Source organism: Piliocolobus tephrosceles, chromosome 8 (genome assembly GCF_002776525.5).
Source record: "Piliocolobus tephrosceles isolate RC106 chromosome 8, ASM277652v3, whole genome shotgun sequence".
Classification (NCBI taxonomy): domain Eukaryota; kingdom Metazoa; phylum Chordata; class Mammalia; order Primates; family Cercopithecidae; genus Piliocolobus; species Piliocolobus tephrosceles.
In genome coordinates this window covers 64556632-64582552 of record NC_045441.1, presented here as the reverse complement: position 1 = coordinate 64582552, position 25921 = coordinate 64556632, and the positions used below count along the sequence as shown (strand labels likewise).

Here is a 25921-nt window from a genome sequence, read left to right as displayed (position 1 = left end):
ATATGCACAACCTTTTATGATCATTCCTTTGAACGAATATACATACTTGGTATTAGTAATATACCAGGCAGATTGCTAAGAACAAGACAAGTACCATCCCTGCCTTCATAGGGCTCACAGCCTTGCAGAGGAGTTTGACATTTCACAAATGACTTCAAGCAATTATTCAATTATCAGTCTGATGCTGGGGAGAAAAGAAAAACAGGCACTAGAAGAATACAGAATGGGTCAGCCCAACCTGGTGTGGCCAGACAGGAAAGAATTCCTTGAATAAATGATAATTATAGGACAACTAAATAATAAGTAGCAAGGTGGGACGTAAACTTCCAGATAGTGGGAATCTTGTATTTGAAGAACTAAAGTGAGCATGGCTAGAACATATATAAGGGGGCAAATGAGATAAGCCAGAAGAAACAGGGAGAAGCAGCAATCCAGCCAGTCAGCATATAGAATGGCAGTTAGACACCTGTGACCTTCCAGTACCATTTGAAGAGGAGGAGTTATCTATAACCTAAAACTGCACACCTTTTATTTTACCACATTCTGCAGTGACCACGGATCAGCTTGCAATGGGTTTCTTCTGACTCAACTTCATATGACACCTTAGTTACAACTGCCAGATATCTGTTTGTGATGGTCAATATTAGGTATTAACTTGATTAAAGGATGCCTGGATAGCTGGTATTGTTTTTGGGTGTGTCTGTGAGGGTGTTACCAGAGGGGAGTGACATTTGAGTCAGTGGACTGGGAAAGGAAAAACCACCCTCAATGTGGGTGGGGCCATTCAACTGGTTGCCAGCACAGCAAGAACAAAGCAGGCAAAAGAAGGTGGGATAAGCTGGCCTGCTGAGTCTTCTGGTCAGCATCTTTCTCCTGTGCTGGATACTTACTCCTGTTCCTTCTGCCCTTAGACATCAGACAACAGGATTTTCAGCCTTTGAAGGCTGCAATCTCAGCGTCTCTACTTTTGAGGCTTTTGGACTCTAATTGAACCACTACTAGCTTCTTTCTTCCCCAGCTTGCAGATGGCCTATTGTGGGACTTCACTTTGTAACTGTGTGAGCCAATTCTCCCTAATAAATTCTTTTTCATATATACATATATCCTATTAGTTCTGCTCCTCTGGAGAACCCTAATGCACTGCTCAGTTCCCAAATGATCAACACTATTATGTATTTTCTGCATTCATTCCTCAAAAGGGACAAATTCCAAGTCCTCTCATCACATCTACCAGTCTATCTGCATCTGTCTTCACCTACTCTTTCCTCCTGTCCCTATGGATGAACTATCCATATTCCCAGCCAAGGTCAACTTCAATACTACTAACGCAGTACGTCCCATCCACTCTCACTTTACCACTGTCTTCTCACTGCGGAATCACCCTCATCAGCATAACAATGTGCTGTTTTATCATCCATCTGAAAAAAAAAGTCAGTCTTAATCTATAACTATTCAGCTACCTCCTCCCATTTCTCTACTCAATATATATAAAAGTTCCTCCAAAAATAAGCCCTTCTATTCTTAGATCAATTCCAACAAGATTTTCATATCCACCACGCCCGTCAAACACCAGTAATCTCACATTGCAAATGTTTATGTACAGTTCTCAGTCCTCATTTTTTAGAAATCCTAGGCAACATTGAACAGAATAGACATCTGTGACCTTCCAGCACCATTTGAAGAGGAAGAGTTAGCTATAACCTAAAACTGCACACCTCCTTTTATTTTGCCACATTCTGCGATGACCATGGATCAGCTTGCATCTGATTCAGCACAATCAGAAAGTACTTTCTTCATTAAGTTTCTGGGATACTACCCTCTAATCCTTATGGCCACTCTTCTATCCCCTTACCTAATTCTTCCTTACTTCCTATAGCAAGTTGACTAAAGCACTAGATTAGTTACTCAAACTTATCTCATTGGGAAGTTTCTGACAAGCTCAATATCTGATATTCAATAACTATTTACTCAAATGGGCAAACAAATGACAGTAAAATTATGTGTAAGTACAGCAGTATTTCCAAAACATGAAAACCGGAAGCAATCCAGTAATCTTAATGAAAATACTTGATTTTTAAGTTACTTACTTTTAACTAAAATTTTGATTAACAAAATGTCTAAGGAGCTGTATAGATAACTTACCATAGTACATCTGAGACTGCTGTTCTTAAAAAGACTGGCTTATAAGACAGGCCCTCAGCCAGCATCTGAGAATTAACTGATAAGGGTAAGTCACTGTGCCTGCCTAGACTGTAGGTATCAACAATATGATTTATGCTGAACACCAACTTTCCTTCTCGAAATCTGGAATTTTTGTATGTGCCAAGCAGAGGATATCCACATGACCAATCCAACACCCTGGGCACTGTGTCTCCAACAGGCGAGCATAAATGTCACACACAATTTGCTGCATTTTCATTGCTGGAAAAAAAGTGTGCTTTGCATGATCCTTCAGGAGAGGGAGGGAAGAGAGTATCTAGAAGCCTGCAAATGGATTCCTCAAGATTCTGCCTGTGTCTCTCTCTTCTGATCAGCTGTATACCCTTAATAATTCATTGTTAATGAGTCTTAGCCTTGAGTATAACTATACACTCAGTACAATGAGTTCTGGAAATTTTCCAAATAGGGAGGTTGTTTGGGGAACCCAACATAACAGCAGCTTATTCAAAAAGCCCGAATTCTTACCTGCTGATATGCTTCATAAATCACATCAAATAGAAAAGCTTGGGGCATTTCACTTGCTCTGTGTCTGGCACGTTCTAGCGAGTGGTCTAAGCAACCATCAGCAGATGGACTGATGACAGTAGATACAAGAGGTCGAATGGCTCCTGCTGCCTAAAGAACAAACAGGCAAAGAATATATTATTTCACCTACAAGCTATTTTAAAGTGAAGTTCTGAATTCAGTACCTCACTTTTGAGAGATCTTATTCATACCTTCAACAAGTTACCCTAAGAAAACATCTGAATAAGTGTGATTGGTTCACAAATGGTTATTTCAGTTAAAAAAAAAAAAAAAAAAAAAAACCAATTTTCTAGCATTACAGTTGCATACATTAAGGTGAAATTTTTCTTCATTATAGGTTCAAAATCCTTCTGATCACAGGCCATCGAGGTCAACACTAAAAACAAAGATGCTAAGATCCAACTGGGTATTCCCTGAAGATGAAGGAAGCAGAGAAAGACTATCATGAAATAATTGACATGGATTGCAAATTAATATTAATATACCCTCAGGAGATTTACATATCAGATACTTAAGGAAATAAACAAGTTCTTCAAGATCCCCTAGATGAGACTCAACAATCCAAACAATGTGGGTTGCTCTAATTTGTGTCTTGCTTTAATTCATGAGGAAAAACAGTTCCTTTCAAACACAGTCTCCATGCAATGCTTCCTCAGGCAATACCCATTGACTTCAATTGCTATGATGAAAGCTGTCTTATTAATAGTTGCATCTGAACTTTAGAAGAGACACTTCATGTCTGACAGTTTTTCCCTTTATCTTTAATGGAGTCTCATTGTAATACAGTTTTGAAGGCCATTACCAAAACAACTGCCTTAAGTGAAACTGCTTTAAAACACAGTTCAATGGTGGGCAGTTAACCAAACCTTATATGATCTCCAAAACATCCTTTCTTCCACACAATTGCTACATGGGGATTGCAGCATATGAAATTAGTGCACAAATAAAACAAGTGTCTTCTTGATGAGACCAACATCTTAATAAGATAGATAGTCCACACAATGGTTTGCAAAAGCCAAGGAATTGGCTGAAAATCAAAGTGAATGTATGAGCCAAATAGACAGTTTATAAAATGTGTCACCCCTTCCAGTGCCTCAAGTAGAAATTTGGAACCTAACCATAAAAGCAAAAATGAGGACACAGGGTGACAAAGAGGAAGCAGTATCCAAGTAGGTGAAGGGTAGGTCAACTGGTCAAGCTCAATACCTATCAGTAGGGCTAGAAGGTAAGACAGGAAGGAAATGCGTGTACACACAAACATGTATGCTGCTTTAAGAAAAAAGATTCCGCTGAAACTATGTATATTTTTGGAATTCTATACCAGGGCATGAAGTTAAAAAATGCTTAAGAGAACATGAGACATCCAAAATGCCAACGCAAGGGGCTCTGCAGACTCTCTCCTCATTGAAACTAGCAAAAAGTATTTTAAGAACCATTAAAAGCCTCTGAAAATTATCCTAAGGATATTCAGCAAATGAAGAAACATTTACTTGAGAAAATCTACTAAATTTTGGTAAGAACAGACTGTGGTATTCGAGCCATGACCCATTTCTTCTTCTATCCCCCAGCCAGCTCAGTGTAATGGATACTCAAGGGTATGTATGGCTAAAAAGATAGGGCCTCCTCACCCCAAGTTCCCAGTATGAAGGGCAGACTGCCAGCATTTCCTATGCCCCTCAACACTATGGCACAGAGGCTAAAATCTATGCAAGTGTGGCCCACGAGGCTGAGGCCCACCTCTTTCATATAGTTCCCACCCATGCCCCAGAATACTGGGGCCCTGATCAGTCTTCTTCCAGCTCACACATATGGCAATTTTCATACCGGGGAAATAAAAGACTAGAGTCTTCTACTGCCCCTCTGTAGGTCAGAGTAGGGATTTTACTCCCAAAAAATTAGTGCACTGTGCCCACCCACAGTTTCAAAGCAGTGATGTGGTGATTTTTCACAAGTAGAAGACAAAGGATGTGAGAGTAGAGAGCTATGAAGCGCTCCCAAAGGGAACTCACTTTATTTGGAAATTCAAACCTAAGTGTACTCTCAAAAGAGATCGTCATGGTAAGCAATTAAAAGAATGCTGGAGATACATGAGCGCAAAAAGCTAAACTGTCAGACAGCCAGTTTACCAGTGAAAGCCAGGGGAAAACACAGCTAACAAAAGCTCTCCTGGGATTAGGAACAAACCTTAAATACTGGCCTCAAAAACTACCCCTGCAAAGGGGCTAGAATTTAACTGAGACTACAAGGGATATATGCCCAAGGCATTATCAAAAATAAAGGTGATCATTAGCACACAATGAGTGAAGCTTAACAGCTAGGTGAGATATCAAAGGCAGACAATATAATAGAGATCAGGGAAGGAGACAGTCAAAGAGAGCCCTGCTGAAACCACTATCATTGCAGGATGACTATATAATACTCAAGTGTCCACCCTCTGAAAAAGCAATATCAGAAGCTTTTCCCTGTGAAAGTAAAAGACATCACTAAAATAGGCCAGCCAAGTCATAAACAAATAAGCAAACAAGTCATGCATCCAAATAGGAAAGTGATATCCTCCAAGAATGGGGTGGGAGGGGAAAGGCAGGCAAGAGGAACTGCCTATGAGAAGGCCCTGCCCATATATCAAACTTAGCATATAAAGACCTCAAATCAGAATCAGCTACTATAAATATGTTCAAAGAACTAGAGGAAATTACACTTAAAAGTAGTAAGGCAAGGTATGACAATATCGCTAATGTTAAGCAGTTTAAAAATATAGAAATTCTGGAATTGAAAAGTATAACTCTAATGAACATTTATAAAGGAGCTCAGTGACAAGCTTGAACTGGAGAGGAATCAATGAACTTACACTTAGATCAATAGAGGTAATATAATCCAAACAACTGAGAAAAAAAGATGAAGATAAATGAACAGAGCCTCAGAATAAAGGACACCATTCAGTACACAACAAGTTTGTATTGGGAGTACCAAAAGGAAAGACGAGAAAGAAGCAGGAAAAAAAAAAAAATTCAAGAAAATGACTGGTAACCTCCCAAAATAAAGGAAAAATTAGTCTTCAAGAAGCTCAAAGAACTCCAAAGTAGAAAAATCAGAAAAAAAAATCTACATCTACACACATCATAGTGAAAGTGCTGAAAACCAAAGTCAAGGAAAAAATCTTGAAAGTAGCTCAAGAAAAATGATTAGTAAGAGAACATCAATATTAACAAGTGACTTACCAGAAACAATAAAAGTTAGAAGGCAGTGGGGTAATAGTCACTAAAAGTAAAAATATCTCATATCCAGCAAAACCAATATTTCACACATGAAAGCAAAATGAAAACACTTCCACAGAAACACAGAAATCTTTGCTAACAGATTCATCTTAGAAAAAAATAGCAACAAATGTTCAGCCTGAAGGAAATCAACCCAAGACAGCAATTCTAATTCACATTAAAAAACAAAGTGTACCAGTAAAGATAATGTAAGTATAAAAGACATTATATAAAAGTATAAAAGATTTTTCTTTATATACTGTTTTTAAAAGCAATTATGGAATGTGAGAGTTCCCTGACCCCCCTCACAGGACCTGAAACAGGCTCACCTGTTTGGCTGCCACACACTCAAACCCCTTATGGGATGGGGAGCACCCAGATGGGCAGGTGCAATAGCCAAAGCAAGTGCTTTTGGGCTCCAGCCCCACAGTAGCATCTAGGGGTGGGTACCCATGACTCCCAAAGCCCCAGTGAGCATTCATATTACAGTGCTCTTTTAGCTCTGTCGTCCACAGACAGCTTAAGTGTTAACCAGCTCAGTGCCCTCCTGGTATCCAGGTACTTGTCCAGCGTCCAGGAAGAATCAGATGAAACATGAACTTGAAGGATGGTGAACGTGGGGGTTTTATTGAGCGGTGGAGGTGGCTCTCAGTAGGATGGATGGGAAGCTAAAAGGGGGATGGGGTGGGAAGATGATCTTCCCCTGCAGTTTGGCTATCCAGCAGTCAATCTTCTCTCCCACCATCCCCAGCTGAACTCCTCTCAACGTTCAGATGCTTTCTCTTCTCTCCTTCTCTGCTGCACCATTCTGCCATTCTGCTGCTCTTCTGTCTATCTGCTCTTCTTCTCATGGAGCCTGGGGTTTGGGGCTTATGTGGGTACAGGATAGGGAGGGTGTGGCAGGGCAAAAGGCAACATTTGGGTGTGAAAACAGGAAAGTCTGTTCCCATTTAGGACCATGAGTTTCCAGGCTTGAGGATGGGGCCTTTTCCAGGGAACAGCCTTCTTCTACCCAGTATTTCCTTGCCTCCTATCTGTATAAATTATATTAAACAATAGATACATAATTAACTGATTAGTCTATAACATACTGAACTGTATATTTGATGAAAACGGCAAAAAGGAAGTGGATAGGAATAAAGGTGTACTGGATTAAGGAAATGACACCAGATGGCAACTTGTACCCACAGTAACAAATTAATTAAAAATGACAGGCAAGGAAGTTAATACAACAATCTCTATAAATACATACTTGCAGCCGGGTACAGTGGCTCACACCTGTAATCCCAGCACTCTGGGAAGGAGAGGCGGGCAAATCACTTGAGGTAAGGAGTTTGAGACCAGTCTGGCCAACATGGGGGATCCCTGACTCTACTAAAAATACAAAAATTAGCAGGGTGTGGTGGTGAATGCCTGTAGTCCCAGCTACTTGGAAGGGTGTGGCAGGAGAATCACTTGAACCCAGGAAGCAGAGGTTACAGTGAGCTGAGATCATGCCACTGCACTCCAGCCTGGGCAATAGAGACTATCTCAAAAAATTTGTTTTAATTTAAAATTTAAAAAAGTACATACACACACACATACACACACACACACACACACACACACACACACACTTGCTTACCTTTCATCTTCTAAAGACAGCAAAAAATAAATAATTATTAGGTTGGTGCAAAAGTAATTGCAGCTTTTACCATTACTTTCAATGGCAAAAAATATAATGGATTGTTGGGTTTCTTACATAGATATAATATGCATAATAACAGTATAAAAAAGGAAAATAGTAGAGCCATGTAATTTTTAAATATCTCACTGGAATTAAGGTAGTACATTCTGAAGCAAATAAATGTTTGCATGTATACTGTAGGCCCTAGAGCAACCACTAACTTAAAAAAATTAGAGAATATAAAGGAATTAAAGTATTACAGTAAAAATATTCACTTACTACAAAAGAAGGCAATAAGAGACATATGAAAAAAGTAAGCTAGTAGACAAATCTAATTATATATTAAAACGAATAGATCAAAAGGCAACAATTGTCCAACTGTCTACAAGAGACAACTATGATTCAAAGACACAAATAGGTTGAATTTAAAAGATGTCCAAAATACAAGCAAAAGCGAACAAAGCTGAAGACATAAACAATCCAACAATAGTTACAAACATCAATATTCTACTTTCGATCGTGGCTGGAACTAGGCAGATCAACATGGAAACAAAAGACTTGAAAAATGCTATAAACCAAATAAGCCTAACAGACATCTATTGAACATACCACTCAACAACAGCAGAATACCTATTTCAAGTGCACATGGAACATTCTCTAGAACAGACCATATGCTGCATCATAAAACAAGTTTTAAGAGGATCAAAATCATACCAAGTATAGTCTCTTAGAAAAGAATAAAATTAGACACAAAGTTGGAAACTTATTTATTCTTTTCTTTCTTTGGCGGTGGGGGAGGCAGGGTCTTGCTCTGTCCCCCCAGGCTGGAGTACAGTGGCACAATCACCGCTCACTACTGCTTCAGCTTCCTGGGCTCAAGCAACCTGCCAGTCTCAGCCTCCCATGTAGCGGGGATTAGAGGCATATGCCACCCCACCTAGCTAATATTTGATAGAGACAGGGTTTCACCATGTTGCTCAGGCTGGTCTCAAACTTCTGGTTTCCAGCAATCTGCCTGCCTTGGAGTACCCAAGTGCTGGCATGAGCAACCATGCCCAGTCAAAGCTGGGAATTTAAAGTATGTGGAAAATGAACAATACTAAAAAAAAAAAAAAAAAAAAAAAAAATTAGTCAAAGAAACCACTAGCAAACTTGAAAATACTTTTCAATGAAAACACAAACAATATGAAGTTATGGGATACAGTTAAAGCAGCCCTTTGAGAAAAATGTGTAACTAGGCCGGGCGCGGTGGCTCAAGCCTGTAATCCCAGCACTTTGGGAGGCCGAGACGGGCGGATCACGACGTCAGGAGATCGAGACCATCCTGGCTAACACGGTGAAACCCCGTCTCTACTAAAAATACAAAAACTAGCCGGGCGAGGTGGCGGGCGCCTGTAGTCCCAGCTACTCCGTAGGCTGAGGCAGGAGAATGGCATAAACCCGGGAGGCAGAGCTTGCAGTGAGCTGAGATCCGGCCACTGCACTCCAGTCCGGGCGACAGAGCGAGACTCCGCCTCAAAAAAAAAAAAAGAGAAAAATGTGTAACTGTGAATGCCTATATAAAAAGATTCTAGACAAGTGTAATTTTTCACCTTAAGACAATGGGGGGAAAAAGAAATAAAATTAAAACAGACAAAGAGTAAACAAAAGAAATAAATTAGAGAATAGAAAAAGAAAAAAAAGCCAAATATGGTTCTTTTATAAAATAACAGTTGCGGCTGGGCATGGTGGCTCATGCCTGTAATCCCAGCACTTTAGAAGGCCAAGGAATGTGGGTAACTTGAAGTCAGGAGTTTGAGACCAGCCTAGCCAACATGGTGAAATCCTCTCTCTATTAAAAAATACAAAAAATTAGGCAGGCATGGTGGTGCATGGTTGTAATCCCCGTTACACAGGAGGGTGAGGCAGGGGAATCACTTGAACCCAAGAGGCAGCGGATGCAGTGAGCCGAGATGGCGCCACTGCACTCCAGCCTGGGCAACAGAGCAAGACTCCATCTCAAACCAACAAAAACAGTTCACAACGTTTGAACGAAAAAAATGCAAATTAGTAAAATCGGAAAGTAGTGACATTTCTATCAATCTCAGAGAAATAAAAAGGAATACAAACCACAAACTGTATTCCAACAAATTAGAAAAGTGATAAAATGAACAAATTCCTAGAAAGACAATTAGCCAAAATTAACTTGATAATAGAAAGTCTGAATGGACCTATAAAAAGGAAATTGAATTAGTAATTTAGAAACTTTTCACAAAGAAAAGCCAAGATCCAGAAGGCTCCACTGGTTGTGCCAAAAATTTAAAGAACAGTTAATACTAATTTCTCAAACTTTTCCAAAAAAATAGAGAATGCTTCCCAACTCATTCTGTAAGACCAGTGTTATCCTAATACCAAAACAAAGACAGCACAAGAAAAGAAAGCCAGTTAGGGATACTGGTTTGTAAACAATGCAAAAACAGATGCAAAAAATATCAACAAGATACTTACAAACCCAATTCAGCAACATATAAAAAAGCATTATACACCATGACCAAGTGGGATTTATCCCAGGAATACCAGGTTGGTTCAACGTATCAAAAAAATATATAATCAATGTAATACACCATGTTAATAGAATAAAGGACAAACACATGAACATGTCAACAGGTGCATAGAACTCATCTGACAAAATCCAGCACCCCTTTGTGACAAAAGCACAAAAATTAGAAATAGAAGAGATCTTGTTCAACCTGAAAAAGAGTGTCTGTGAAAAATCTACAGTTAAGATCATGCTTACTGGTAAAATAGAGTGTTTTCCCTTTATGATCAAGAGTAAGCAAGGAAATCCACCATTGCCATTTCCAGTAAACATTGTAATGGGAGTCCTAGCTAGGATAATTAGGCAAGAAAATGTAAAAAGCTATCCAAAAGAAGTAAAGCTATCTCTATTTGCAGATAGCGTGATCCTTATATACAAGACACCAATGAAGTGTCTTCTAACTATTAGAAGAAGTTGTCAGCAAGGATACAGAGAACAAGCTTAGTATACAAAAAAAAAAAAAAAAAAAATCAGTTTATTGCTAGTATATAGAAATACAACAACCCAAAAATGAAATTTTAAAAATTCACTCACAAAAGCATTGAGAAGACCACTTAAGAGTAAATTTAATGAAGATGTTCAGAAGTTACTACAAAAACTCCAAAAAAAAAGTCCTGGTTTCTAATGGCCAATGTCACTACTTAGCTACTTTTACCCATTCCCTCTCAAATACTTCTCCACATTTAGTATTCTTTCTGTCCTGCCTCCTCAATTTCCAGTCTTCCATTTAATTATGCTCATTAATATATAAGTATGCCATAACTTCTGCCATCATTAAATCAATTCTTTTAATATATATCTTCTTCTAGCTAATAACAAGTTTCTTCACACAAGTATAAAGCCCAACTCTGAATTATCTGTATAAGAGCACATCTCCAATTTGTCTTCCTATGCTTTCTGGAATCTATTTCAATCAGGCCGTTATCACCACACCACCACAAGAATACATTTAACCAATGTCACCAATGACCCCCACGTTGCCAAATCCAATTAATAGTTCTTAGTCTTCTTGAGTGTTTGTTCACTTAGTTTTCAGAAATCATTCTCAACCACACCCTCTCATCTGCCCACACTAACTCCTAGGTCCTTACTTTCTCAGACTGTAAATGGTAAAATATTCCAGAGCTGCATCCTCACACCTCTCTGTCGTTAAATGGTAAAAAACTTACAGAAGTTTGCATTTTAATCGAGCTTGAGCAAACAAAACCAGCAAAACAAAAATGACTTGTGAATCGCATAGCCCTCCAAACTGGAGCAGTTTTGGAGAACTCCAATAACATAATCTGACAGCATTTACAGGAAATGGAAGTGCTGTGTAAAGATGACTTCATAGGTTACAGCTTAATTGGTTACAGGTCCTCCTGTAATTAACTAATGCTCAACTATTATAGTTAAACTTTCTATTGGTTTGGTCTGTTAGGCTTAGTCCAGGAACCTAGTGCAAGTCAATGGCCTCCTATAAATTTTATGTAATACTATCTACACTCATTCTATTAATAACCACATAAAGTCCCATGACTTTAAACACCATCTACATGAAAACTTCCAAACCTATAATCCAGCCCAGAATTCTTTTGAATTCTGGATTTGCACTTCCAAATGTCTGTTTAACATTTCCACTTAGTTCAAAATGCATACCTCAACTGCAACAAATTGAACTCAAAGTTTTGGTTTTACCCACTCCACAGCCTCCAAACCTGCTCCTACAGACGGCCATCTATGCAAACATTAACTCTATTCTTCTAGTTATTCTTGCCCAAAATCTTGAATGCTGTCCTTGATTTCTCCCCCACTCTCATAATTCAGTCCATCAGTAATCCCGTCTCTGTCAGCTTCAAAGTATTCCAGATCTGCCACTTCTGTCTCCACTATCCATGTCTAAGCCACCCATCCTCCCTCTGAGATTACTCCAAGAGCCTCCCAATTGGTATCTCCTTCACTCTTGTCCTTCCACAGCCTATTCTTCACAAAGCAATAGAACAAACCTGTTCATGATGAGTTGTATCATGTCTCTCTTCTGTTCAAAATCTTCCAAGAGCTTTCCATCTCAAATAACTAGTCAAGTTCCTTCTACTTAATTCAACGTAAATGATGTTAAAAAATTCAGTTCCTCATTTCCACTAGGAGCATTTTAAGTACTCAATAGCCACATGTGACTAGTAGCTTAAGTACTAGACAGTGGAGTTAGACTATTTCCATCACTGCAGAATGTTTTACTGGACAGCAGTGCCCTAGAATGTTCACTCCATGGCTGCTGTCTCTCCAGCACCTAGAAAAGTGCCTCATACATAGCATGCACTCAGTAAATAAGGGTTACGTTAGTGAATCAGTGTTGTAGGTCTTAGAGATACTGATCAGGCCACACAAAGAAGTCAAACTGTCACTTGGTAATACACATATGTCTTCACGATATTTTACACAGCAGCAGCATCTGAAGAAATTTCAAGATGAGGTCAAACCAAATTCCATTCCCTCACTAAGACACCTATCTCACTTGATAGAAGCACCCTGTATTTGTAGTGTATGAACAATAATGCAAGTCTCATTCATGCCACTTAATAACTGTGTTATTTGGAACAAGTTCATCTCTGCTTAATTAATATTCTTTTCTATGAAATGAAAAATTTTGACCAGGTATTTTACTTCAGGCCCCTCCAGCTGTAGTACTATAATATTTTATGAGGAAAGCCTCCACATGTCAAAACTTCCAATCCAACAATTCACACTAAGTTGTCTCAATAGTCATCATACCCTTACAGAGTAATAGTTATGTGGTGGCGGTTTCCCAAACAAAAATAGAAATGTCAGCCTGACAAAATGGCAGAATATTGTGAAATCATCCAGAAAAATCCACAATATATCATCACCCATGCAGAAAACATCCATCTCAGTAGAGCGCATGGGCAAACAGTAGCCTTAGATTCTTCATGCTTTTGTCCTGCTTTCACACAGCTATCTAGTTCATATGATAGATTTACATTCTCTGAAAGAGCTCAACAACTATATTCTAAGCACTATGCTCCACATAATGAGGAATGTGCAAAATGCAATCCTTGCTCTGAAAGGGTTCAGTTTCGGTGAGAGGGAGAGGGTAGATGCATTCCTTCCAAAGACCAGTTATTAGACCCTAAAGTGCTACAAATACACTATGAACTCATTTCCCACATTTCAGTCACTTGATGAACATAAGCCATTAATAAATTGCTTTTGATATTTTAACCTCAGTTCCTAGTATGAAAACTTCCTAATAGTTTCTCAATACTATATTCACTCATTTTTATGACTTTTAAAGAATTATATAGTTTAAATAAAAATTCAAACACCCTCTCATACACTCAGCCTCCTCCCCTACCCAAAAAACAGTGAAAAGCAGACAGGCTCACAATATTCTCTTTCCACCTGGATACTCCAAGTAAGAATCTCTTAATTACTCCATCTTTTCTCTAAAAAGTATTCTTGTACTTCTTTAAACATTTCTTGACCACTTTTTTTGTACTATGTATAAAGAAAGAATCCTGTTTTAAGGATTTCAACAAATAAGATAGAATTGCTTTTGTCAAGGATCTTAAAGTCTCATGAACATGATAGATTAGCAAGGCAACAACTATAAGATACAGTAATGCAAAATATTGGGGGTGGAGAGTCCTGAGTTCCAGAGCAAGGTGGGAGCCTCTAACTTCCTGAAGTGGTTCTCAAATACTTGCTGGATGGATAAGTGATTGAACAAACTATTTCTTAGGAAACATTAAAAATTACCTAATAATTTAGAATGCATATATACATAGCAATATTAATATAAGAAAATTAAACAACAGAAGTGGTTTAAGAAGTATACTTAAGAACAGTAGGGAAAGGGACTTGATCTAGCAGTATGAAAAGTCATTAGAGAGCTGTCTCAATAGTAACTAAGACAGGGTACAAAAGCAGACCAACAGCATGGAAGAGAGTCCCAACAGACCCATGCTTACATAGAAATTCAATATATGACAGAAGTGGCAGTGCAGGTCAGTGGAGAAGGGGATAATTATTCAACAAGTGGTGCTAGGCAAAGAGTTACCTTTGTAGCAAAAGACAAAAGTGAAATCAACCCTTACTCAATCTGTAAACTCCAGAAAGAGATGGCAATGTAAAATTCAAAACTATAATACATTTTTTTTTAAATGGTGAATATCTTCATGACTTCAGTGTAAGAAAAAACTTGTTAAACCAGGCAAAAACAAAAACCATTAATGAAGACATTAGTGATTTTAAGTATATTAAGATAAAAAATGCTTATTTATAACAACACCTTGTGACTTTAATTATTCCAGATGGAAGAAAACAGTTATAAAACACAGCACACACTGGCCAAGGTATTAGCATCCAGAATATGTAACTCCTAGAAGTCAAAAGCTTAAAAATAAAAATAGGGTAAATTCTTACACAGGCATTTCAATAATATTTAAAGCCCATAAATATAACAAGATGCCCAACCTATTAACAAAACGCTAAATTTAAACCACAAAGAGAAAGCATTTTCCAGTAAATACATTGGAGGAAAGTCTAACTATATCAAGTAGTGGTGAGGACTAGGGCAACTTGAACTTGTTATACATTACTGATGAGTATAATTCAAGACAAGTTTGGAAAATAATTTGGCATCATCTAGTAAAACTGATAACCTACATATGTCAGAACTGTAGAGAAATCCCTGCACATGGGCACAAGATATATAATAATGTCCATACTAGTAATGTTTACATCAGCAAAAACTTGAGAAAACAAATGCCCACCATCTGTAAAATGAATTATGGCATATACAGTAGTGATTATGAACAAACTATAGCTGCGTAGACTTATATGAATACATTTCCCCAAATATACTGTGCAAAGTAACTATGCTGTCAAAATATATGCCAAGCATGTTTAAAAATCATATAAACATAGCCAAAACATTCTTTAGGAAAAGATGTTACACAACTAAAGAGAAAAGCAAGACAACGAGAAAAACAAAGTTTGGGTAATGTTTATTCATTGGGGGGATTAGATAAGACTTGGGAGCAGATAGTTTCAATGTGACTGGTGATGATCTAATTACACCAGTAGTAGACACAGAGGTATCCAAAGTTCTTCAGTAGTTTTTTTAAAATTCAGAATGTGTATTCATGGGTTCCCATCTTGATTACCAAACACTAGCTTCAAGAGCAGAAACCATCAATATTTCAGATAAAATTATGGCAGATTAGTATATTCCACAAATTACTAGGTTCCTGTCTGTGAAAGCCAGAATATCAGATGGGAAAGTAGTACAACAAGAAGAGAGATCAAAGCACAAGGTGACAAAAAGCTTCAGGCATCTTAAACTAAAGGCCCATGAAAAGAGATCACAAGTAAAAATAACTTCTTGGCTGACTCCATCACTTGCCTTGCCATCTGCTATAAACAGATACAGAAAATGCTAATGTTAAAAGGCGTATATTCCACAGCTGTCTTCATGTAAGAGACCTCTGTTCACAAACGAACATGCAATGAATCCTCAATTTTGTGATTTTTCTGAAATTCAAAGTATTAAAATTATGACAAGTATAAACAAGCTGGTTAGTGGCCTGCAAGGCACAGCTACCTGGGAAGCTTGTTGTAGGAGGCATCATTCCCAAGTTATCAAGTACAAATGTCTCCTCAACTATTAGTATTAGGCCCTGAGTGGAAGCTTAACAGTTCAGCACCAACCTCAGTGATTACTTGTCTCTCAAGCTAATCTATCACCATATTTCCACATGTCACTGCATGGAAATCATTGATACAAATCATAAAATGTAGAATAATAAACCCCACCTCTACTGTTTGCTTTATTGTATAATACTATGATGCATCCATACAGCAGGCACTAACATGCATTTCTCCTCAGGCAACTACATTCTAGCTAATTATAACAATGTACAACAGAAATCCTCCAACCATATAATTATGATTTTAATTAGGCAAGTTGTCTTTATTGAAAAGTTTAATCAGTGTTTGCAGAATGGCATCTCCAAAGCTAATCGTTGGGAATTATAAGATTGAATATTTCACATTTTTAATCATAAAATACTTCCAATCTCCTTCTGACAAATTGAACTGATACAATTTGCCCAATATAGAAATAGAGGTATCTTAGAAAAATCTCTATTCATATTACTGTAGTACACCACTAAAAGTGGATATGCAGCAAAAAAGAATAGAGAGGACTTTGTTTTACACGCTGCCTATAAATTCCTAAGATTTCAATAGTACCATTTACCCTAATTATAATATGATTGGGAATTTCATGTTAAAGCATAGAAATACTCATCTGTCTTTGACCTACCCTTTCCCCAACTTCCTTTGAAGGTAATTCATAGAACAGAAACACAGAAGTGGGTAATTTGAAATCACTAAAGCAAAGCAAAGCTTTTTCACATAGTAGTTATTTAGTATCAAAAATAGATCAAGTTTCACCTCATTCCCATAGCACTCCAGAGAATAAGTCAGTCCTTGCTCCAGGCAATTTACCCTTCATCGAAATAAACCTGGATTTCTTCACGAATCAGAACTCACTGCTTTCTCACAAGTAAAACTTCTTTAGATCTAGGATTTAAACCAGTATCAAAGTTTCTCTAGGAGACAATGCTATGGTATCCAATAAGCCAGGAAAAAAAAACATTGTCTGATTCCCATGCAGAAACCAGGAAAAACCATTATCTTACCCCCACACATGAATAAACTCTGACCAGAAGTATATTGATCACAATAGACGGATATAAGTGATTATTAGCCATGGTGAATCCTACTTAATATCACATTTCCAAATGCAGAGTTCAAAAATCTACCAACTGATCAGGGAAATAAAAATCAAAACCACAATGTGATAACACCTTACTCCTGCAAGAATGACCAAACCCGAAACCTCAAAAAAAAGATGTTGGTGTGGATGCGGTAAAACCAGAATGCTTCTACACTGCCAATGAGAAAGTAAAGTAGCACAACCACTATGGAAAACGGTATAGTGAGGAGATTCCTTAAAAAACAAAGTCGAACTAACATTCGATCCAGCTATCCCACTACTGGGTATCTAGTCTGAGAAAAAGTCATTATATGAAAACGATACTTGCACATGCACATACGTAGCAGTACAACTTGCAACTGCAAAAATATGGAACCAGCCCAGATACCCACCAGTCAATGAGTGCATAGAGAAAACTGTGATGTAAGTGTGATGGAATACATATGTATGACATACATGTGACAAAACATGGGACATACATGTGAAGGAAGACACATGTAACATGCCTGTAACTGAAGACACGTGGCATGTGTGAGGGAATACATGCTATACATATGTGACAAACGTAACAGAAGACATGAGATGAGACTAAAAGCATGTGTGATGTGACAAAAAACATGACACATGTGAAAAAAGACAAATGTGACGTGTAACACAATGACATGCGATACGAAAGACATGTGACACTGGTGACATTGCTGAACTGGAACACATGTGCAAAACAACTGCTATAAGAAATGTGCAACACGTGGGACACATGGAACAAAAACACGCGACATGGAAGACACGTGTGAAATAAGTAGACACGTAACTGACAGATCAGAGACATGTCTGACACATTACCGACACATAAATAACACATGACTGACATGTTATCAAAATGTGATGGACGTGTGACACAACTGACACGTATGTGATACAAATATGTAACTGACATGTGCATGAAATATGACCAACAGGAGACACGAGGGAGACAAGTGTGACACATGACATGTAACTAACACGTGATAGACACATGTGACATGACCAACACGTAACACATGTGACACGTGACATGACTGGCACATATGACACGTATGACATGACAGACATGTGACTTGTGGCTGACATGTAACAGACATGACCAACACATGAACATGTGACATGAACACAATCAACATGACAATCGAAATGTGACTAACACGTGACCAATGTGACTGAGAAGTGAGATACATGTGACAGGTGACGTGTCTGACAAGTGACATGTAACACGTGACAGGTGTGTGAAAATAACTTACATGTACCTGACATGTTACTGTCAGACATAACAGTGAAACAGTGACTAACATAACTGACACGTGATACATGATCAACACATGGCCAACACATTTGAGACACGTGACTGATGCAATTGACATGATTGGCATGTGACTAACATCACTGATGTGATCAGCACATAATTGGCACATGCTTAACATGAGACCGATATGTAATACAGACTATCAACATGTGATCACTTTGATCACAAATGATCAACATGTGACACATGACCAAAGCTTGACTAAAGCGTGTTTGACACGTGACCAACACAACTGGCAGATAATTCACACATGACTGACACGTTTGAGATGTGACTTACACGTGACAAACTACCACCTGACCAACACGTGACTAACATGTGACTGACACATGATCATGTAATCAACACGTGACACGTGACCGTGTGACCAGGACATGATTGACACGTGACCAAATGATGCACTACTGATATGACACATGATTGACATGACTGGCATGACACATTGTGATACGTGAATGATGCAACTGACACATGATCCACACATGACCAACATGACATCTGAGTTATCGAGACGATCTACAAGTGATCGTCACATGATCAAGTATGACACATGACCGACACATTGACATGATCAACACGTGACAGGTGATTCACATGATTGACACAACACATGATTGTGTTTGACACGTGTCTGAGGCAATACCAGTGCTTCATTGACACATGACTGACACGTGACTGACACGACTGGCAAGTGACCATCACACGTGATTGGCACGTGCCCAACATGACTCATACGTGACCGACACATGATCACCCAATCACGTGACTGACAGACGTGACCGTGATGCAATAGCATGATTGACATGTCACCAACACGACACGTGATTGAAACATGACAAACATGACCAACAGGTTGAAGTGACACTATTGACACAGTGGCATATGATCAACACATGGGTGAAACGTGACCAACGCTTAACCAATGACTGACATGTGACCAACATGTGTGACACGTGACTGACATGACACGTGATTGACCTGACATGATTAACATCTGACACGTTTGACACATGACTGTCACAATTTATACGACTGAAATGCATCCAACACATGACTGACACGTGATTGAGTCATGACACATGATCAAGTGATCAGCACATGTGACACGTGACTGACCCATGGCAAGGACGTGATTGACATATAACCAACACATGACACGTGATTGACATGATTGACATGGGACCAACACGTTTGTGACAACAGGTAATTCACGATCGCACATGACCAAAATGTGACTGACATGATCATGTGATTGTGATATGTAACCAACACGTGACTGATGCCTGATTGACACGTGACATCACACGTGATTCACACGATCAACATGTTTGTGACATGTGACTGTGATTGACAGGACTGGCATGTGTTCAACATGTTACTGATATGAGATCAACATAATTGACGTGATCAACATGTGACACGACCACGTGACCAGAGCATGATTGACACATGTACTGACATGACACGAGATTGACACGATTGACGTGACATTTGTGACACAACTGACGTGATTGAAATGATCAGCATGTGACCAATACATTTGTGACATGTAAGAAACGACTTACAAGTTTGGCACATGCCCAACACGAGATGGAATCAACACATGATCAATGCGTGATTGTGATAAATGGCCAATGCGTGACCAGAAATTGACATGTGACCAAGATTACACTTGACGCATGACATGTAACTGACATGTTTGTCACAAGTGACTGACAAGCAATTGACACGATTGGCACATGACTGATACGTGATCACGTGATCAACATGTGATGCATGACACCTGACATGTGACAAACGTGACTGACATGATTGACATATGGTTGACACAAGATCACTATGTGATCAACACGTATATAATGGGAGTGTTGTTACCAACACATGACATGAGTGACATGGCTGATGTGATTGACAATTGACACGACTGACGTGTTTGACACGTGACTGACTCACGAATGACACAATTGGAATGCAACAAATACATGACACGTGATTGACGTTATCAGCATGTGTCCAACATGTGACTGATGTGATTGACACGATTACACATGTCCAGCAGGTGGCACACATGATCACGTGATCAACACGTGACACTTGACTGGAGCGTAACTGACACGTGACCCACGATTGTCACACGATTGCCACATGATTGATGTGACCGACATATGTGACATGTCACTGACATGACTGGAACATGATACATCGCCAACACGTGACATGAGATTCACACACGTGACTGTCACATGAACACCTGTGTGACATGTGAATCCACATGACATGGAGCATGATTGACACTTGACCAACACGTGACCGACACATAATTGACAATTGGCATGTGATCAACATGTTTGTGTCACGTGACTGACCCGATTGACAGGATTGGCACGTGACAAACTGGTGACTGACACATGATCAACTCGTGATCATCACGTGATCAACACGTGTGACACGTGACTGATGCCTGACACGTGACCAACATGTATGACACCCAACACATGACTGACGTGATTGACACGACTGACATGTAGACACGATTGACACGTGACTGAAACATTTGTGACACGTGTTTGACATGATTGGCATGTGACCAACAGGATCACACTATCACGTCATGATTGACACGTGACTGACACGTGAGAAAACCAATTCGTGACACATTAAGCATTTGTGACACGTGACCAACACATGTGATGTGGCACATGTCCGATATGTGTGATGGAAGATGTGGACACGTGCTCAACACATTTCTGACCCATGCCTGACACGTGTGACATTTATAAAAGTTATACATTTGTCATTGCAGTTTTAATTACAAAGGATACAACTGCCAAATGAAGACACACAGGGTGAGGTCTGTGGGAATCCTAAACCTTTTATGCCTTCTCTCCCTGTACCCCACCCTCCCAGCACAGCCCTGTGTTCAATAACCAGGTACTCTCCTGGACCAGGTTCCAGAGTTTGAGGTTTCATGCTAGAGGCATGACTCATTTAATCACTGGCCACCTGGTTGAACTCAATCTTCAGCCCCCTTCCTGTCCCCAGAGGCTGAACTGGTTCAAAGCCTCTAATCACATTATTTCATCTTTCTAGTGACCAGCCCACTTCCTAAATCATGTCTTCTCATTAGCATAAGCTCAGGTATAATCCAAGGAGCTCATAAACAACAGACTCTGTTACTTCAAAAATCCCAAAGATTTAGTCTTCCTCCCAGGAACCTGGAATAAAGGGCAAATTCTTTATTATTCCACAGACTGAAATGCACATTTAACATGGGAATGAGGTAGTCACAGGTGATTTTGGAAAGAACAGTTAGAGGGAAAAGTAGCCAGACTGCTATGATTTATAACCTAGATTAGGGGTACGGAAGGTGAGAAATGTGTAAGAAGTTGATCACCAGCAAGAGCATAAAATGACTAGAGGTGCTGGAGTACAAAGCTGAGGTATGAAGGATGTACAAGTAACTTAGAAAATGCCTTCTCCCACCAGAAGCAATACTTAGGAGGTTGCTTTGCTGATGCAGTCTCATTTGAGTTATCCTATTGTCAGTGTTCTTAGCGTCAATGTAATATTTAACCTGTTGGTCCTTCTTAAAATTATTCTCCCTTACCTTTGATTTCTCCACATTCCAATTTATTTTACTCTTTCCAACATTTCCCTTATAACAAAGTCTTCATTGCCACTTCATCTGACTTAATTATGTAGAAATATACAAGTCATTCTGACTTAGAAAAGATTATGGACCTCTAATTTTGGTAATATGATAGACTGGGTATCTTGAAACATCTCTTTCATTAAAAAAAATGATAGTATAGGAGAAAATTTTACAAACAGCCTTTTAAGAGTATGTCTGGACTCAACCAATCACCTAAGAGTAAAACAACCTGATAGCTAGAAATCAGAGAAATAAGATGGCAAAGATGCTTTCACTTAAAAAGAGGCTTTAGTTTTAACAGATGAGAAGAATGAGGACTAAGACCTTGAGGGTATGCTACTTGGTTATAACTGTAATTTCCACACTAAGACCCATAAAAGGGAAAGTCCCTCATTTAGGTAGTTGGGGGCAAGGGAGGAGAGACAAGTGAAGGAAAACAGCAAGCAAAATTATCTTAGCTTGGGATCTCAAAGGGCAGGGACAGTTTTCCCTGAGAAGTTATAACAATAAAGCTTGGCTTCACGTGAGTTTAGAGTTTCATTTAACATTACCGCAGAATCTATAAAACTTCAAGCCAAGAATTAATGTAAAGTTGTTCCAAGTTAGTAAAGCCCTTGGGATCCCTGGCAGAAGGAATAAAAATCCATGCCTCAGAAACACACCCTTATCCCATGTTCACAGAACTCCTGATGATAAAGTCTTGCCAAACATGGGCTTACAATCCAAATTATAAAACAAAGGAGGAAACAAATTATGAACAAAAGTAAACAGAAATGAAGAGTTAGTGAATTAAGCTACCAAAAAGTACTATTGGCTATAGTGTATAAAGTATTATCTTCAGAGCTTAAAAGGCAAAGAAGATAAAAAACAGAAAGGAGATTAATCATACATTATAAGGGACAAAATGGGACTCCAAATAATTTCAAAATGTTGGTTTTAAAAGTCCTTAAACAGGATATTAGAGCTAAAAAAAAAATGAGAAATTGGAAACAAGTTACCTAGGATGCAGTATACAAAAACAGCAATATGAAAGAGAACTTAGGACACATGAAGACTGGATAAGAGTGTATCATACGTACAGTTTACATAAGGTGAGGGGAAAAGAGTTGGCAGGACCAGAAATGAGACAGAATCAATATTCAAATTAGATAATTATTCAGATTTTTCTAGAGTAAAAATATGAATCAACTTTCATAAAGGACAATAGATCCAAAGCAAGGGGAAAAGTCTATATAGATACATCAGAGAGACTAAACACATAGGAAAAATAAATTATCTCAAAAGCATTCATAGAGAAAAGGCAAATTACTTTCAAAGGAATACAATTAGGTTGGTTAGACTTCCCAAAAGCAGCATAAAAGCCAGGAGTCAGTGACATAACCTAATTTCAAAACAGTGAGGGGGGGCGGGAAGAATTGTAGACTTAGAATTTTATACCCAGAAAAACTATCATCACTAATGTAAAACAGATAAAACCCTGATGGAATTTTGCTCCCGATCTTATGGAAGCCATCTTGCCTCCCTGTAGGGCTTGACAATGTAATATAGGCAAAAAGTAAAACTGGGTCCTTGTGACACTTTTGAGCTCTATAACCTTAACTGCCAGTCTTAATCGTGGACATCTGAGTCTCTTGAGGCATTCTCTTTACCAGTGTAAGTTTTTTTAATTAAACAAAATGGAACATAAGTTAAAACAGAGTTATTGTTAGCATATGTAACCCACCCCTCCCTAAAGATAATCACAGTGTAGCTTGTTCAGAAAATGTGTCTGAAAGGGACCTTTAGGTAGAACCTGAAAATTAATACCTGTGAAGAAAAATAATCAGTTAAGGAGTCTGTAGAAAACTAAGATAACAAAAGGCAATGAGTTAAAAGGAGGCATGGAAAACAGTCTGAACATTGTGTGACTGCGTTTATGTTGTTATGATTGTAAGTCAGTACAGTGTGAGAGAACTGGCAGGACATAGTGCCTGTAGTTAACTGAGAATACTGGGACACGATCCTAATTGTTTTAAGAAAATTTAAAATACACCAAAGAGGTTACAGGATGTCTGCAATGGACAACTACATGACTAATAGCAGACTCTTCCAGATTAGCTGAATCTAGCCTTGGGCTCTTTTACAACTTTCAAAGTTGTAGATAACCAATAGCAATGCAAAACAATTCTTACCTATAAACATGCAAATAAATTATGTCTACTGGAGTTTCAATTGACTCTCCCATGAAAAAGTCAGTTTTCTATTTTAATTCACTTCAACATACCTTTTTACTTTGTGTAAGTGTTTTTCTGGATTCAACTTCAAACCAGTTGTAACATCTGTCTGGTTCTCTCATTAATAAACTTGAAAAAATTATTAAACATGGATGTATATAAAACTCATTTTACCCTTTATGTTTTAACACCAACAAAAACAAGGCAATATTTCTAAAAGAAACCGTATATCTGAGGTTTACTTAAACAAGTTGTAAAGTTTTGTTCTGAACCAGCTTCTTAATCTAACCAGAAAATTACAGATTTCATTGAAATATAATTTGTTTCATTTAAGATGCATTATGTGAGTAAACCTTACAAATTATATTCCAAGAAACAATCTAATAAGTACTCCCTCAAATCTGCAAAAAGTAACTGCTATGTATTTTAATATGTTCTATTAAATCACATGTAAGACAATGATATCCTTAGCATATTAACTGGAACAAGATAAAAGGCTTCCTTTGTCTTTTAAGACATACTACCAGAAGAATCACTTTATGGACAATATCTCAGAAAAACTTTCTGCTTATTACTCAACAACAACAAAAAAATCACAAATGTGTGCAATTATTATAGTGAGTTTAAGTGAATTTTCCAGAAGGTAACCCAGGCAAAAAAAAAAAAAAAATGTATAATATGCATTGGAATGAATGTTGGTCTACCAAATTGTATTGTCATCCCTACGAACTTTTCCAAATGTGCAAAATTTACTCAAATTCTTAAGTTGAAAATCCTTTGCTTCTTTATGCCTTCTCACCACCCTTGCAACTGATTACCTTGCCTCTACCATAATTGAGCTGTCTGGAGAAGAGGAAGGAGTCAAGGGGGAAGGCACAAGAGCCAGGGGAAAGTTTTGTGGTCATTAATGGTTCCTGGACCACAAGTTTCACTACCTTAAATACCATTTATCCTTTTGTTTAAAGGCAAATCAAAATATTTCATTTGGTCTATGAAATTCTTATACAGTTTTAAATTTAAAGTGAAATTCATGTTGCAGAAGGAAGAGATGAAGTTAGGGAAAATTTCCTATGGCAATTCAAATACACATGGGTTATTGAAGTTATAGACTGTGTTTCCTAAATAGGTTTTAAAGAGGAGAAAAAAAAAAACTTCTGGGCACCCAGATGGCTAGGAAGGCTTGCCTCCTGTTGGTCTATAATCTTAAAGGAAACTATTACATAGATGTTATAATTCATCTTAAAATAATATCCTTTAAGCACTTAGTATTAATACCCTTTAAAGCACTTGGTATTCCAATAGTTAACATAATTTCCAATCCTAAAATAATCTTACAAGTATTAGTTTCTATATTTTCACAGGTCGGGAAAATGGACTCAGAAAGTTAAAAACACGACATCACTAGTAAATAAAAAGACAGATTTGGGCCTAGGTCTGTCCAACTTCATAGCCTATTTCTATTACATAATACCATGGCTTGGCAATAAATTTCACTAAGTCTCCAATTCAGACTGCAAACAAGTTTAGTATCTATTATCATATTTATGTAATTGTACTTGGTAATAGAAGGGAAAAAATAAACATGCTCCAAAGATTACAATAGGCCTTTTGCTATCCGGTGTTTATTTTGGTGAAACAAATGGAAACAACTGTCATCTCAAGATGATTCACTTTAAGGGCTATGAAAATCTTA

General features: G+C 38.2%; 1 protein-coding gene across 1 annotated transcript in view; it reads right to left on the bottom strand.

Annotated features, from left to right (window-relative positions):
• Positions 1–25921, bottom strand: part of CRPPA (CDP-L-ribitol pyrophosphorylase A) — a 339038-nt gene that overhangs the window by 296833 nt on the left and 16284 nt on the right. Inside the window, exon 3 of the mRNA XM_023215905.1 lies at positions 2686–2835. Coding sequence (XP_023071673.1) covers positions 2686–2835 — 150 coding nt within the window. The remainder of the gene's footprint in view (positions 1–2685; positions 2836–25921) is intronic.